The sequence below is a fragment of the Mustela nivalis genome (assembly GCF_964662115.1).
Source record: "Mustela nivalis genome assembly, chromosome: 1".
Lineage (NCBI taxonomy): Eukaryota > Metazoa > Chordata > Mammalia > Carnivora > Mustelidae > Mustela > Mustela nivalis.
The window spans coordinates 157983812-158000503 of record NC_139020.1 but is presented as its reverse complement, the minus strand read 5'-3'; the positions used below and the strand labels follow the sequence as shown (position 1 = coordinate 158000503).

Here is a 16692-nt window from a genome sequence, read left to right as displayed (position 1 = left end):
ACCAAGGATTTAAATAAAATAAAATCTTCCAAATACTAAAAGGAACATCATACACAGAGCACAAGTGGGAGAAAGAAGGAAAGGGAATTGAAACGTGTGAGCAGAGTGGCATGGGACAAGCCAGGAACAAGCTTGCTGTGGGGAAAATCTTTTTTAAAACCCCAGAGCTTTCACCATCTCTTTTCTTAAGCTGTATTTTAGGAAGTACTGTCTTGATGTAAAGAAGCATTTATCTTCTATTCCTAATAGCCACAGAGATCGATAAATTTGTCTTAAAATATGTGAAAAGTTTGTTGCTTTTCTGTTAAATACAAGTTAAATGTAATAGTTTTATTACAAGTAACTGTGTTCTATGATAGCTTTTAAATAAAAATTTCATTTTTATTAGCTATGCACCGACAATTGATGCTTCCCTAACATTTAAAATATTTATTTCTGTGGGCGCCTGGGTGGCTCAGTGGGTTAAGCCGCTGCCTTCGGCTCAGGTCATGATCTCAGGGTCCTGGGATCGAGTCCCACATCGGGCTCTCTGCTCAGCGGGGAGCCTGCTTCCTCCTCTCTCTCTGCCTGCCTCTCTGCCTACTTGTGATCTCTCTCTGTCAAATAAATAAATAAAATCTTTAAAAATAAATAAATAAAATATTTATTTCTGGATGGTGGGGCTTTTTTGTTTAGTTTAGTTTTTGTTTTTCTTTGTGAATTTCTTCACTGCCTTATTCTTATGATAACCTTGGATCATTTTTATAAAAACAATAAAGACGTAATTCAAAATACAAAATACAGAATCCTGTTAAAGAACAAAGCACCAATATTTAAATCCTTCCACTGTGGATTTTAGTTTGGAATTCATTTCTTACCCTGGCAGCAGACATTAATCTACTGCCTTCTGTGTGGAGCGAGTAGGATGAACAGGCTGGGGCAGTATAGCCCCCATGAGTGGAGGACGTGTTGTACTTTGTCCTGATTCCCAGCTGACCAGGCCAGATTGAGAGCCTTCCAGGTGCACTCAGAGCACTGGAAGGAGGGGCTTGCAAGTAGCAGAGGTAGTGTTCTTTTTTTTTTTTTTTTTTAAGATTTTATTCATTTATTTGACAGACAGAAATCACAAGTAGGCAGAGAGAGAGAGGAGGAAGCAGGCTCCCTGCTGAGCAGAGAGCCCGATGCGGGGCTTGATCCCAGAACCCTGGGATCATGACCTGAGCCGAAGGCAGAGGCTTTAACCCACTGAGCCACCCAGGCGCCCCAGAGAGGTAGTGTTCTTAATGTCTGTGAATGACTAGCACTATTTTATTTCTTCTGCTTTTCCCTAGATGTGGTGTGACTGTGAAACTTGTAGGCAGGGTGTCAATTCACTTAAGCAGAATCTCAGTCTTTATTTACCTTCTCAGGTGCCAGAGGGCCTACTGCATTGCCCTGGACAGTAGCACCCTAGAAAGGTTTGAAAATGGAATGATATTAATTGGGAGATTTTTTTGGATTGACAGCAGAGCAAAAAAATTAAAAAATAAAAAAAGGTCCACACACTTGTACAGCTGGTATTTTAGGACAGTGGTCCAAATGCTCCCATCACACATCCAAGTCAAGATCATAAAACTTCAAATTGGTGAAAGCTATTCTAGAGATGATCATCTTTGTATAAACAAAGAGCATATGAGGGAATGGTTTTCACAGACATTGATCTTGGCCTATTTCTCCCTTGTCTTGCAGGTGTATCATACTTTTTTCTGGCCTCTTGAATGGACAGTGGCCGGTAGAGACAACAATACTTGTTATGCAAAGATAATTTGCAATAAATTCGACAACGTACGTAATACGATTGGATGCTAAAAATCTGTCATTTTAAACTTCGCTTTTAATTTGGTATTTGGGTTTGAATGATCTCTTCAGGGTGAGGCAGGAATCCTTCAAATTGCTACCCGGTCCATGTGTTTGTGTTTGTGGACGTTGAACACATGATAGACGGTAAGGGAGGCTAACTAATACCATTTAAAAAAAAAAAAAGAGTCATTGAAAGATGTCTCTTCCCAGAGCTCTCTAACTTAGCTGTTTAGAGCCAGATGGTCTGTGAAAGTTTTGGTCATCAACTGATAAAAGGTAGGGTGCATGTGTGCCTTTTGTAAATTGACAAAATGTGTGTCAAAGCCTTTAGAAAGAGATGCTTGCATGGAGTGAAAACCTGTTAATTAACTGATTCCTAATGAAGGCTTTCATGAAAGAAGAATTGGTGGGGTAGAGAGCCGGTGGGCAGAGGCTCTCGGCCTCCCCCATTCTTGAGGTAAGCATGAAATTGATAATGGACGCCTGCATTATCGGGGTTGAAAGCACAGCTTACTCACGACTTGTTTTGTAAAGAACCCTGAGTGTAGAAAGCAGTAGGACTTGGTTCGCCCCTTTTGAAGAATTGCTATTTCTGGAGTATTGCCCTAGGACTTCCTCCCTTCCTGTTTCGTCAGAGGTCCTTTGTCTCTCCAGGCTGCCCCCCTTGTCTCCCACTTTGCCGCATGATCCCCCATCTCTGACATTCCAGCTCAGGGGCCTTCCATGGGGCCCTGAAAACTCCCACTTCTCATGCACTGCTCCCGTGGCCTCTGAGGGCCGGACCCCTGAAACGCTGCTCCTGGAGCTCTCCTGTGAGCGCCCACCACTAAGTGTGCATGAGGCCGCATGTGTGCTCTTTGTTCTTTCTCGGGAACGTGGGCAGCGGAGCTCTCTCTTCTGCCCTTCTGCCTTCTTTCTCTAACCTGTTGAGCACTTTCACTAGTGAACATCAACGTGGAGACAAGAGTCTGATGAAAAAACACTGGATGGCCTAAAATGCACTGTGTCCTTGGAGACAGACTTTGACTCTTGCTCCCTATCTTGCTGGGTCTGCTCGTTTCCTGCGCCCTGTCCCTCCCTACGTGCAAGCCTGAATGAAAGGCCCGCTCTGGCTGCTCCTAGTTATGTCAGGAGCCCGGCAACTTGCTTCCTGGGCCGGAAACCACAGCATTTCCAAACTCTGAATTATCGAAGCCCTAGAATTATTCCAGCATTGGACTTTAATTCAGATTTGTTATGTTGTTGTTTAGCACCATCTCAGCATAATTTGGAAATTTACATCATACTAATGAACTCCTTCATGCGGTGGGTAAATTGCTTGTTCTGGTAAATTTGAGTGCAAATTAACTCTGGATGTGCATTTGCTGGCTCATTTAGCAGATTCTTACAGTGGTTCAGTTTCATGATAATGTTCTCTGCTCAGTTCAACATAAGAGCATTTTTTTTGTGGTAGCTGCCATAAATGTTAACTGTGAACTTGCAATAAATAGATTCCTATTCTGATCATTAACCTACCGGGCTTCTCTTTCTTATGTTTGCCTATTCAAGGATCGGGTGATAGGATTCCACGTTCTCGGACCAAATGCCGGTGAGATCACCCAAGGGTTTGCGGCCGCAATGAAATGTGGGCTCACAAAGCAGCAACTGGACGACACCATTGGAATTCATCCCACATGTGGTGAGGTACGGAGATGGGGTTGGTTTTTACTGATTTCAGTTGGTATGGTTTGAAAAACTGTTGTAAAGCCCATCGTCAGAAAGATTTTGTATTAGATTGCTTAGTATATTTTAAAGGTTAATCTAGAAGTGATATTCTAAACGTGTTTTCTTAAAGCAATACTGAAATACTGATGGCTAGATATAAATGTCTTTGGTTTTCTTCTTTTCGAATAGGTGTTTACAACCTTGGAAATTACAAAGTCGTCAGGACTAGACATCACGCAGAAAGGCTGCTGAGGCTAGGCCCGCTGCTGTTGTGGTTTTCCTTGTCCTATTCCCCATTTCTCTCAAAAACAAGAATGCCCCTGGGTCAAGTGAGTCGGTGCTTAGGCACCTGCTCCAATGAGTGGGGCACAGTGCTGGACTTCGGTTCCCAGCACAGAGATGAGAAGGACGAGGAGGCAAGACAGCAGCGGATGTTGTGCTCAGCGGGCTTGGCTGGCTGGGAGAGGCACATAGGCTGCCTCCTTGACGTCTTAGCTCGGAACCCATTGTGAGGTGAGCTAAGGCTGATGCTCTTCCATGTCAGACTCGAGCTTCCCTCTGAAGGACCTTGCAAGCACATAACTCACCCAAGTTAATTTTTCTGGTTGCTGGTATTTTAATCCCCATACCTTGTTTCTCTGAAAGTGTTTTCTCAGTGTGGAAACTGACTGTAAAGTGGCGAGTCTCCAGTATGTGGGCCTGGAATTCTGTGTGGTCACTGATGAGTGGTGTCCCAGAAGTGCCTTCGAGTAGCTGGCTGTGACATGTGGGTGCCTTAGCAGGAAGTTGGGCACACCAGGTAGAGAGTCAGCTGTATACACCGTACCCACCATCAGACTCCCGCCTCGTGCCTCACCCTCTCTGGGTTCCCAGTGGCAACCATCTTGGAGTCCTCTCTTATTAGTGTCTCTTGTCAGACATGCTTGAATGTCTTCTCTATGTTGATCTTAAGAGTAATATTAAAAAGTTTTTAATGCTGTATTATGTGAGATCTAATTAATTTAAAACTTTAAAATGATTCAAATCCATATCTATTGAATTACAGTCAAGTTCAGTAAATGGACAAGTGATGGGAGATTCTTTTTGAATCTGCACACCTGTCAGCATCTAAAAGGCCCTTGAAGTGGGGGTCTACCCAAGGTCCTTCTGGAAAATCTGTTGTTTTCTTGAGAAGTGCACCACAGAGCGGCCAAGGCCAGGAAGGCAGCCTGTGCTCTCTTGAACAGGACATTAACCATGAACCTACTGTCGTAAGATTGGATAGTTCTGTGGTCAGGATTTCTAGCCGTAGGTTTCAAATGAAAGATTCAAAGCCATTCAGCAGTTGGGGAACACCAGTGGAGGCTTGGAACACCTAGACGAGCCTTTGCTCCCCCTCTCTGGAGACAGGGAATGGAGCAGGGCTAGAGTGGGGATGGGGACCCAACAACCTGATAGAGGATCTGGTTATTGAGTTGCCTGTTTACTGGGGAGAGAAACATACAAATATAAGTATGAAAAGTAAGGCTGGTTGTAGCAATTATTACCACCCACCTAGAGACAGCCAGGTAAAACAGGAGGATGCTATTAACTTCCACTGGGTATGGGGTGAAGGGTAGTTGATTGATCAGAGTTTAATGAAAGCATCTGTATTTGAACTGAACCATGAGGGATGGATAGGATTTCAAGGATTTAAAGCAATCTGGAGAGATTCTGAATGATGCTTTTGAAGGGTTCAGCTGTAATTCTAGATAAAATAATTTAAAAAACCCTTTTTTGTTACTATATTGCTGTGCACCACATACATAGAAACAACCAAGCATTTGCAGGACCCGAGATGAAATGAAACCAGGAAGCCTGAGAGTGGGTTCTGTTTGCACTCAGCATAATGCAGAAAACATTAAAGTCCAGGTGTGCCCAGGTGAAGTTTCAAACGGACAGCCTTTGTGTGAAGCTGGGACCCCAGTGGGCTGTACCACCAGTGGGAGGATGAGCGAAAAACATACCCTGCTTCCCAGAAAGAAGTAGCAAGGAAATTTAGCTATGTTCTTAAGAGGAAGGAAGTAATCCACCCAAAGAATTTTAACCACTGTCTGAGTAGCAGGCTATTGGGAAGGCTAGTTATCTTCCCTTTGCAAGGAGGAGATTGGACTTAGATGAAAACCTATCTGTAGTTGGCTCCCCACCACACTCCTTCCCCATTTTATCTCTTTGCTCTCGTCTCCTCTACTGGGGTAAAGGTGGGCCTGAGATAATGGTGACAGATTAGGTTTAACAGAAGATAAAACTTGTATGTACCTAATAACATACAGATGCCTACAGATTTGCAAGGAAAAACAGACATCCTCTATTATGGTAGAGATTTTAATATTCCTCAGTAGTTAGATGAAATACAAGAAAAGTCAGTAAATTACTGAGCCATCAATTACTGAGCCATCAAAAAGAATGAAATCTTGTCATTTGCAACAACATGGATGGAACTAGAGAGCATTATGCTAAGTGAAATGTCAGAGAAAGACAAATACCATATGATTTCACTCATATGTGAAATTTAAGAAACAAAAGAAATGAATATAGGGGAAGGGAAGGAAAAATAAAATAAAATGAAAATGGAGGCAAACTGTAAGAGATTCTAACTCTAGAAAACAAACTGAGGGTTGCTGGAGGGAAGGTGGGTGGAGAGATAGAATACTTGGATGATGGGCATTAAGGGGGCATGTGATGGAATGAGCAGTGGGTATTATATGCAACTGATGAATCACTAAATTCTACCCTTGAAACTAAAAATATAGTATATGTTAACTAAATTGAATTTAAATAACAAATTTTTAAAAGTCAGTAAAAATATAGGATTGAATAATACAATTAATAAGCTCAGTTTAATGAACTCAGAAGAGCATAACTTTCAACATGGAAATTTCCTCATTTCAAGCACATTTGAAATATTTATGAAATTTGTCCAGGGCAGCTTCAACAAATTTCAAAAGACTGGTATCACAAAGGGCTGGGAAGAAAGATATCTGCTGTGGGACTAGCTCTAAGAACGTGGGGCCTTAAAATCCATACAGTATGATGGAAAGTGGAGCATAGTGGTAGTGTGAGGTGAGTGAGGGGTTAGAGGGAGATCAGGCTGGAAAGAACTAGATTAGAGCTAGGATCCAGTCAACAAGAAGTGAGGAGTTCTGGAAAAATCCTAGACTTTGAAGAGTGATGACTTGGGAATGCCTGGTCCTGTGACTTAAGACATATGACTTATATGAAAGAACAAGTTGCATCTGCAGGATAATTACCATAATTCATAACCATCTCCCAAATTTCACGATGCTATTGATTTTTGGTTTCTGTAAATCAGTGTTTCTTCAAACTATGTTTCTTCTACCACCTGTAACAGCACGATCTGGGAAGATGTTAGAAATGCACAGTCTCAGGCCTCATGCTGGATCTACAGAATCCAAAATTTGGAGATGGAGTTTAACAAGCCCTCTGTCAAGCCCTCCTGGTGATTCTGATGCATTGCTTTATAAGTTATAGTTACTGTACATTTAAAAAGTGGCCATTAAAATCCAGTTGGACAAAAAAAAGAGAAAAGAACAAGTTGCTTAACTTTTCTTATTCTTCATTTTTTAGGTATGGACAATATTGCCTGTTTTACAGACTTAAAGCAGTTAAGTTCCTGGCATACTGCATATTGGTGTGGGATATCTTGGCTTCTGTGATGATGAATAGGGCCTTATGAAGGAAAGTTCTTGTAGATACACAATAGTTTGGCAATAGATAGTCTAGTGGGAGAAATATTGACAAGTCTGTGCTTTGGTGGACTTCACCATGGTAGGTAGCCTCCAAGTTGGCTCCCAGGTTGGATTCCTCAGCTGTAGATTGTCACATCCTTGTGTAGAGTCCTCCTACATTGTATCAAGGTTGGTCTCTGTGACCAGTATCATTGGTCTCTGGTGGTATGCACTTCTAAGATTAGGTCATAAAAGGATTGCAGCTTTTAACCTGGTCTCATGCACTCTCTTGGATCACTTATTCTGAGAGAAGGCAGCTACAATACCATGAAGACTCTCAGGAGGCCCACGAAGGGGCCCAGATGGTGAAGAACTGAAGTTTCCAGCCAATAGCAAATACCTAAGGTCTGCCAGCATCTATGTGAATGAACTTGGAAGTGAATTCTTCCCAGTCAAGCTTTCCCCCAGCTAGCAGCCTGACTGAAATTTCAATAGAAGCTTTGGGCTACTCACAGAGTCATGATCCTCAGGAACTGTGAGATAATTGTTTTTTAATCTAAGTTTTGGAGTAATTTGTTACCCAGCAATGGCTATCTAATATGGCCACCAAGGAAAATTAAAAGTAGTATAAATCTATTCAGATAACTAAAATGACTAAAATGTTTTGGGAACTATTTTTTCCTAGGACAGACAAGTAAAGCTCATACAGATTTGGGATTTCAACAAAAAAGGGATTGGAGCTCAAACTTAGTACTGAACTGAACTCCTCATCATGGAGAAGGTAACCCCAAACAAGAAGGCTCAAGAGGCCTCAGTGGAGTGCCTTCTGAGTTGGTGGTCTTGGGTTGTGACTACGATAGGTCTTTGCTAAACTTCCTTGGAGCATCCATGATTGTCAAAGCTGACATTAAAAAACAAACAAAAAAAAGTCCTGGGGAAACCTGTTCATCATACAAAGGTGGGTTCATCAAACTTAGCAAGGGAGAGCACTATCTTAACAGAGTCAAGGAACTAAGGAAGGGCACCTAGAGGATTTGGGAGGCCAAAGTTAGTTAAGGGGTAGTTACACAATAAAGGATTGGGTAAGTGGGTTAAGTTAAGTAAGTTAGTAAGTGGGTCCGGGCAGCAATTGGCCAGAATTTGTAATTGAGGCTAGCTGCTGGAAAAGTGTCAGTGGACTTACCTTTAGAATTTGAGATGGGTCTCATGGGTGGTTCAGTTGATTAAGGATATGACTCTTGATTTCGGCCTGGGTCATGATCTCAGTGTCATGATATCGAGCTCCAAATCAGACTCCGTGTTCAGAGTGAATTTGACTTGAGATTTGCTCTCCCTCTGCCCCTCCCCCAATCATGTGCATGCGCTCTCTCTAAAATAAATAAAATCTTAAAAAAAAAAAAAGAATTGGGATGCGTGAAACCATACTGAGCTCCTGTTACTGTTGTCTTCTCTTGGAACATATAGCTCTAAGTGAGTTAGTGTTAAAACAGTTCAAACTCAGATGACTTGTATGATGGTTTAGAACACTATCTGTTTTTGAATAGTAGTACAGTTTTTCAACTTGTGGTTTATTTCCCAATGAGGAATCATCCAATGCTTTTAAGCAGGCTGTGATAGAGAAACCTGTTAGAAATCTAATGCAAGAGGGTACCAAGTATTTATACAGATTTATGCTTCCACCCATGCTACTAGATGTAATAGTCCACCATAGGAAATATGAAGTGACTACAATCAGCCATGGAACAGTGCAGGATATGATATTTGAGAGAAGGGAAACATGAAGTGATCCCTCCAATTACCCCAAATTTCTGCAGGGAAGTAATTTTCAGACTATAAACACAAGGGAGGACCTGAACAGCCTGGCTCTCTAGAGTGAGATGGGGGTTGGAGTTCAGGAAGGTTGAGGCAGCTGGAAGTTGCAAGTTGGGGGCTATGCAGAAAAGGGCTCCAGAAATCTGCAACAGGATACCCTTGAGTCTTTGCTGAACACTACACATCCTCAGAATAAAATCTTAGAAGGTAAGGCAAGAAATAATGGGGAGTTGTAAGTTTGCCACAGGTCGTAGAAGATGAGGAAAAATGCTAATTGACCAGTAGAGGAGAGTCCTCAATAATACTCCCAGTCATTAAGTGGAGGCCCCTTATGGGGTCATGCCTTAGTAATAGATCGACCTATCCCAGGAGGGAAGTCTGCTGTAGACCTATCCTAATAATGTACAAAAATAGACTTTAATGGGATCAGGATGATGTGGAAGTCACTGCCTGCAAAAGAAAGCCAGTCAAAAATTACTAGATATGCCAAGAAGCAGGAAAATACGACCTATAATAAAAATCTGTGAGTGGAACTAGACCCAGAAATAACTACCTGATTGAATTAACACCCAAGCATACTAAAGCCACTATTAAAACTATGCACAGGGGTGCCTGGGTGGCTCAGTGGGCTAAGGCCTCTGCTTTCGGCTCAGGTCATGATCCCAGGGTCCTGGGATGGAGCCCCACAACGGGCTGTCTGCTCAGTGGGGAGCCTGCTTCCTCCTCTCTCTCTGCCTGCCTCTCTGCCTACTTGTGATCTCTCTCTGTCAAATAAATAAATAAAATCTTTTAAAAAAATGCACAAGTGTTTTAAAGGAAAACATGAAAAGAATGAAAAAAAAGTGGAAAATATTTAAAAGAACCAAGATAGCTTGTAGAGATGAAAAATATACCTGTTTTGGGCACTCCCACAACCATTAGCTAATTTGGTGATGTGCTGGAAGGACTCATATAACTCAACAAAAAGTTATATTCATGCCTGAAGTTTATTACAATAAAGGATATAGAGTTCAGGAACAGAAGACAAAAAAGCAGGCAAATGTTAGAAGTCACATGCAAGCTTCTGAGTCTTCTGTCTCTGTGAAAGTCATACAGATGTCTTTTTCCCTATGATGCCGAATTGCAAAGACAATGTATCTCCACCCAGGGAAGCCCACCCAAGTCTTGAAATTCAGAGTCCTTAAAGGGAACTAGTCACAGCTATATGAGCAGCCATGGTGTGGGCCCCAAATCAGGCATCCAATGCATATCACAAATCTTCATGTTTAAACACTTATAGCCTGATTCATCTTGAGCCATTGCTTCAGGCATATATCAAAAAATCATTAACTAGAAATTACGTGAATACCCAGGAATTTGTTTTTCAGACCTTGGCCAGAGATCACTGCCCTGGAATCAGAGATAAGTAAGAAGTGAGTAAAATAGACCTACTGCATTAACTATTTCATCACAATACCAGAATAGAGTATTTCATTGGATAGAATCAACAGCAGATTAAATTCCATAGAAGAAAAAATGACTTAAAGACATAATGGCAGGAACTATCTGAAATGAAGGACAGAAAAAAGAGTGGAAAATAATAAAAGAACTTACAGTCAGTGAACTTTAGAATAACATCAAGTAGTTTCACATATATAATTAGGGTCCCAGAAAGAGAAAGGAGACAAAGGACTGAACAATATTTGGAGAGGTATTTTATAAATTTGGTAAAAACTGCAAACCCACAGATTCAAGCCTCTTAAACCTAAAACTTCACACTAAAGAGCTTTTTATTCAAACTGTAAAAAATCAAACACAGAAAACATTTTTAAGCTGGGGGAGGGGAGCCCTAATCTATAGAGAAACAAGGATAAAAATCATAGCAATCTTATTCCCTGGGTGTTATACACAACTAATGAATCATTGAACACTACAACAAAAACTTATGATGTACTATGTTAGCTAATTGAGCATAATGAAAAATTTTGAAAATTATAGCAGTCTTTTTGTCAGAGACCATAAAAACAAGAAGAGAGTAGAGTGAAATATTTTAGGCATTGCAAGGGAAAACCCACCAATCTACAACTTTGTATCTTTTAAAATTATTCTTCAAATATGACAGAGAAATAAAAACTTTCTCAGACAATGTCTGAAGTGGCCTAGTGTTCTTTGAAAGTTAAAAATCTATATGAGAAACACTAGGGCAATCACTAAATTTCAAAAGGAGGTATAATATGTGAATCGGAAATAGAATGCAATCATGTAAAATGCTCAATTAAAAGTAGAGGGAACAAAAAGAGCAAACGGAAAAAAGATGCAACAAGGACAAACAATACAGTACAAGTTTATCAGTAATCACTAAAAATGTGAAGGACATAAACACATTAATTGTAATAAAGTCTGACTCCACTTTTTGATGTTTGCTGATGGCTTCTAAGATGTGATGGCTTACATCTGGGCAAACTGGTAAGAAAACCCAGGTGTTCTCCTCTTTGTTGCTAATGGGAAGTTCAAAATGTGTAAGCACTAGCCTGCAAATGAGAATCCCCAGTGTAGTCCACAGCTTAACCACCATAAAAATCCCAATCCAATCTCCTCTTGCTTTCCTCCAGCCATTTTTGGACTACAGAGAAATCTACTCTGCTCTTCCAAAAAGCCTCATTATGTGAAGAATAAACATTTTAATACCCTCTTGGGCTGTGCACAGGTCCTGATCAGTCATTGACCATCAATTTTGATAACTAAAGCACATTTTGGGTGGGGGTCTGTCCTGTCTCTTTGAGGTAGCCATGATAATTAGCACAATGAGCAGGTGTCTAGACAATAACGCCCACCACTAGAGAGTTTTTTCATTTCAGCTTGTTAACTGGCTTTGCTGTCCACTGGTGAGGATGTATTTTGAGCTGTGTTGCTTTGTGCTGCATTTGTTTTGTTCTACTGAGTCACTGTGAAAGACTTTGGTCTAAGGAGTTTTGATAATTGGTATTTAGGGACAGGAGTATGGGTTTGGGACTCTCCTTAAAGTGGCCCTGGTTCATGTGTCATGAGCTGGGTCTGTGTATCTCAGATTGAGTCATATGTCTCAAGCATAAGCCATAACTAAGTCTAGACTCAAGAGAATGACTTTTAACCTGTGACCATGGGTTTCTTATCTCAAGCAGGCATTGGGCCCATTCTGCAGAGTGCTCAGTATGAAGACTGATACCCTTTGCAGCTTATGGGTCCATCAATTTGTTGCTTGTGTGAACGGAGAGCAGTTACTCTGTGGCATTTGAGGTCACACTCACACTATAAAATGCCTTTGTTGCTGATGCCGCTGCTTTGCCTGCATCACCAAAAAGGATACGAATCCTCAAAGTTATAGGGAAAAAAATCACCTATTGCCTCCCTGTGGCACAGCTAAGGGGTTAATTCCACCATGTCCTGCAGGAGGCCCTTAACCCCAATGATACTGATTTGACTATTTAGAGGATGAAACATATAGATACAAGCAGGATAGAGAGGACCCCATAACTGAAGTATATCCAGCAACTACTATTAACAAGGAAAGGAGTAGAAAGAGGGAGGGAAGAAGAGAGAGGAACCTGAACAAGAGGAAAGAAAAAAAACAAAACCTGAACCAGAGGTACAAAATTTGAATCAATTGGAAGTCTAAATTTTACTAAAATAATTCATGCAACAAAGGTCTTAGAGGACACTGATTGGCTTTTTTATTTTACCATTGAAACTTTTTTTTTTTTTGAAAGAGAGAGACAGAGACAGAGAATGCTTGGGGCAGGGTGGGGTGGGCAGAGGGAGAGAAAAAATCTTGAGTAGGCTCCATACCCAGCATGAACCAGATGCGGGGCTTGGTTTCATGATCTTGAGATCGTGATCTGAACCAAAATAAAGAGTAGGACACTCAACCAACTGAGCCACCCAGGCACCCCTGCAACCATTTTTAAGTGTACAACTCAGTGTCATTAAGTACATTCCCTATGTTGTGCAACCATATACCTCCTCACACAGTTTCCTTATTACTGTCATCCACTTCCAGAACTTTTTTATCCCCCCAAACTGAAACTGTCTCCATTAGATAATAACTCCTCATTTCACTTTCTGCTCAGCTCCCAGTAACTTTATTCTACTTTCTGTCTGAGGTCAGTTGAGAGACCAACTCGTGGTTTCAGCTCAGGTCATGATCTCTAGGTCCTTGGATCAAGCCCTGCATCAGGCTCTGTGCTCAGCACAGACTCTGCTAGAGATGATCTCCCTCTCCCTCTGCTTTTCCTCTGCTCGTGCATACACACACTCTTTCTCACACTCTATCTCTAAAATAAAAAAATAAAATCTTAAAAAAAAGAAAATCAGGAAATTTACCAAAAATATACTAGAACTTGTAGGTGAATTTAGGAGTAAAAGAATACAAAATCAATATTCAAAATCAATTGTATTTCTAACAGCAAAGCATTGTCAATTGAAAATAAGAATCTAGCAGCATATAAATATGAAACACTTTGAGATAGATCTAATGAAATATATGTAAGACCTATCAACTGAAACTATAAAACATTTCTTAGAGAAATTAAAAATGTAGATAAGTAAAAAATATACCATTTTCACTATTAGAAGACTCAGTATTAAGTTATTCCTTTCTCCTTAAATTGATTTTTTAGATTCCATGCAACTCCAGTCAAAGATCCCAGCAGATCTGCTGACAAAAGAAATTCTCAGGGCATCTGGGTGACTTAGTTGAGTGTTCAGCTCTTGATTTTGGCTTAGGTCATGATCTCAGGGTTGTGAGATCAAGTCCTGCATCAGGCTCTGTTTTCAGCATGGGGTCTGCTTGGGATTATCTCTTCCTCTCCCTCCCTCTGTCCCTCCACCATCACATCTCTCTCAAATAAATAAATAAATAAATAAATAAATCATTAAAAATTCCCCTTTCTGAACCAAGATGCCCTTCAACGGACGAATGGATAAGGAAGATGTGGTCCATATACACTATGGAGTATTATGCCTCCATCAGAAAGGACGAATACCCAACTTTTGTAGCAACATGGGCAGGACTGGAAGAGATTATGCTGAGTGAAATAAGTCAAGCAGAGAAAGTCAATTATCATATCATTTCACTTATTTGTGGAGCATAACAAATAACATGGAGGACAAGGGGAGATGGAGAGGAGAAGGGAGTTGAGGGAAATTGGAAGGGGAGGTAAACCATGAGAGAGTATGGACTCTGAAAAACAATCCGAGGGTTTTGAAGGGATAGGGGGTGGGAGGTAGGGGGAACCAGGTGGTGGGTATTAGAGAGGGCATGGATTGAATGGAGCACTGGGTATGGTGCAAAAACAATGAATACTGTTATGCTGAAAAGAAAAAAAAAATTCCCCTTTCTTTCCTCAGAGAATGTCTTTATTTCATCTCCACATTTGATGCATATTTTTGCTTGGTATGGAATTCTGGTTCCTTCCTTTCAGCCTTTAAGAAATGCTGTGCCAATTCTTTTGGCTTCTGTGGTTCTAATGACAAATCTGCCATAATTTGAATTTTTGTTCCTCTAGAGGTAATGTGTTGATTTTTTCTGGGTGATTTTAAGGCCCTTTCTTTGTCTTTAGTTTTTAGTAGTTTGATTATGAGACATTTAGTTGTGGATTTCTTTGGTAGATTATTTGTTTGGGGCTCACGACATTTCTTTAATCTGTAGGTTTATGTCTTTGTCAAATGTGTTAAGCTTTCAGCCATTATTTCTTTAAATATATTTTTATCCTTGCACTTATTCTCCTCTCCTCTGGGATTCTAATGACACAAATGTTTGATCTCTTATCGTTACCCTCACAGTTCCATGGGATTCTGTTCACTTTCTTTTTTTTTTAAATATTTTATTTATTTATTTGAGGGAGAATGAGTGAGAGAGAGCATGAAAGAGGAGAAGGTCAGAGGGAGAAGCAGACTCCCCAAGGAGCTGAGAGCCTGATGCGGGACTCAATCCTGAAAGTCCAGGATCATGACCTGAGCCGAAGGCAGTTGCCCAACCAACCGAGCCACCCAGGCGCCTGGTTCTGTTCACTTTTAAAAATCTTTTTCTCAGGGTGCCTGGGTATCTCAGTGGGTTAAATTCTCTGCCTTCAGCTCAGGGCATGGTCCCAGAGTCCTGGGATCGAGCTCCATATTAGGCTCTCCACTCAACAAGGAGCCTGCTTCCCCCCCTCTCTCTACCTGACTCTCTGCCTACTTGCAATCTCTCTTTGTCAAATTAAAAACAAAACAAAACAAAACAACTTTTTCTCCCTCTCAGTTGTTTAGACTGGGTAATTCTATTGATCTCTCTTCAAGTTTACATAGTCTTCCCTGTAGTCTCTATTTTGCTATTGAGTCCAATAATTTCTTATTGCATTTTTCAGTTCTTTTTAAAAATAACTTTTTGATTGTTATGTTAGTCACTGTACAGTACATCATTAGTTTTTGATGTGGTGTTCCATGATTCATTGTTTGTGTATAATACGCAGTGCTCCATGCAATACACACCCTCCTTACTACCCATCACCCTGCTTACCCATTCCCCAACATCCCCTAAAACCCTCAGTTTGTTTCCCAGAGTCCATAGTGTCTTATGGTGCATCTCTCCCTCTGATGTGCCACCCTTCATTTTCCCCTTTCTTCTCCTAATGTCTTCCAAGCTATTCCTTATGTTCCACAAATAAATGAAACCATATGATAATTGACTTTCTCTGTTCTGACTTATTTCACTTAATATGATCTCCTCCAGTTCCATTAATGTCAACGCAAATACTGGATATTCATCCTTTCTGATGGTTGAGTAATATTCCATTGTATAAATGGACCACATCTTCTGTATCCATTTATCTGTTGAAGGGAATCTTGGCTCCATCCACAGTTTAGCTATTATGGACATTGTTGCTATGAACATCAGCGAGCATATGGCCTTTCTTTTCACTACATCTGTACTTTGGGTAAATATCCAGTAGTGCAATTGCCGGGTATTAGGGTAGCTCTATTTTTAACTTTTGAGGGGTCTCCACACTGTTTTCCAAAGTGGCTGTACCAACTTGGGTTCCCAACAACCGTGTAAGAGGGTTCCCCTTTCTCCACAACTTCCCCAACATGTGTTGTTTCTTGTCTTTTCAATTTTTGCCATTGTAACTAGTGTAAGGTGGTATCTCAAGGTGGTTTTGATTTGAATTTCCCTGATGGCTAATGATGATGAACACTTTTTCATGTGTCTGTTGGCCATTTGTATGTCTTCTTTGGAGAAGTGTCTGTTCATGTCTTCTGCCCAATTTTTGACTTGATTATTTGTTTTTTGGTATTGAGTTTGAGAAGTTCTTTATAGATCTGAGATGCCAGCTCTTTGTCTGTAGTGTCATTTGCGAATATCTTCTCCCTTTCCATAGGTTGTTTCTTTGTTTTGTTGACTATTTCCTTTGCTGTGCAGAAGCTTTTTATCTTGACCGAGTCCCAGAAGTTCATTTTCACTTTTGTTTCCCTTGCTTTTGGAGAGGTGTTTTGAAGGAAGTTTCTGTGGCCAATGTGGAAAATGTTATTGCCTATGTTCTTCTCTAGGATTTTTTTTTTCTTCTCTAGGATTTTGATGGATTCCTGTCTCACATTGGTCTTTCATCCATTTTTTAGTTTATCTTTGTGTATAGATTAAGAGAATGGTCGAGTTTCA

General features: G+C 40.6%; 1 protein-coding gene across 1 annotated transcript in view; it reads left to right on the top strand.

Annotated features, from left to right (window-relative positions):
• Positions 1 to 4503, top strand: part of TXNRD3 (thioredoxin reductase 3) — a 72186-nt gene extending 67683 nt beyond the window's left edge. Inside the window, exons 14-16 of the mRNA XM_082746784.1 lie at positions 1708 to 1803; positions 3367 to 3501; positions 3712 to 4503. Coding sequence (XP_082602910.1) covers positions 1708 to 1803; positions 3367 to 3501; positions 3712 to 3774 — 294 coding nt within the window. The 3' untranslated portion in view covers positions 3775 to 4503. The remainder of the gene's footprint in view (positions 1 to 1707; positions 1804 to 3366; positions 3502 to 3711) is intronic.
• The last annotated feature ends 12189 nt before the right edge of the window (positions 4504 to 16692 follow it).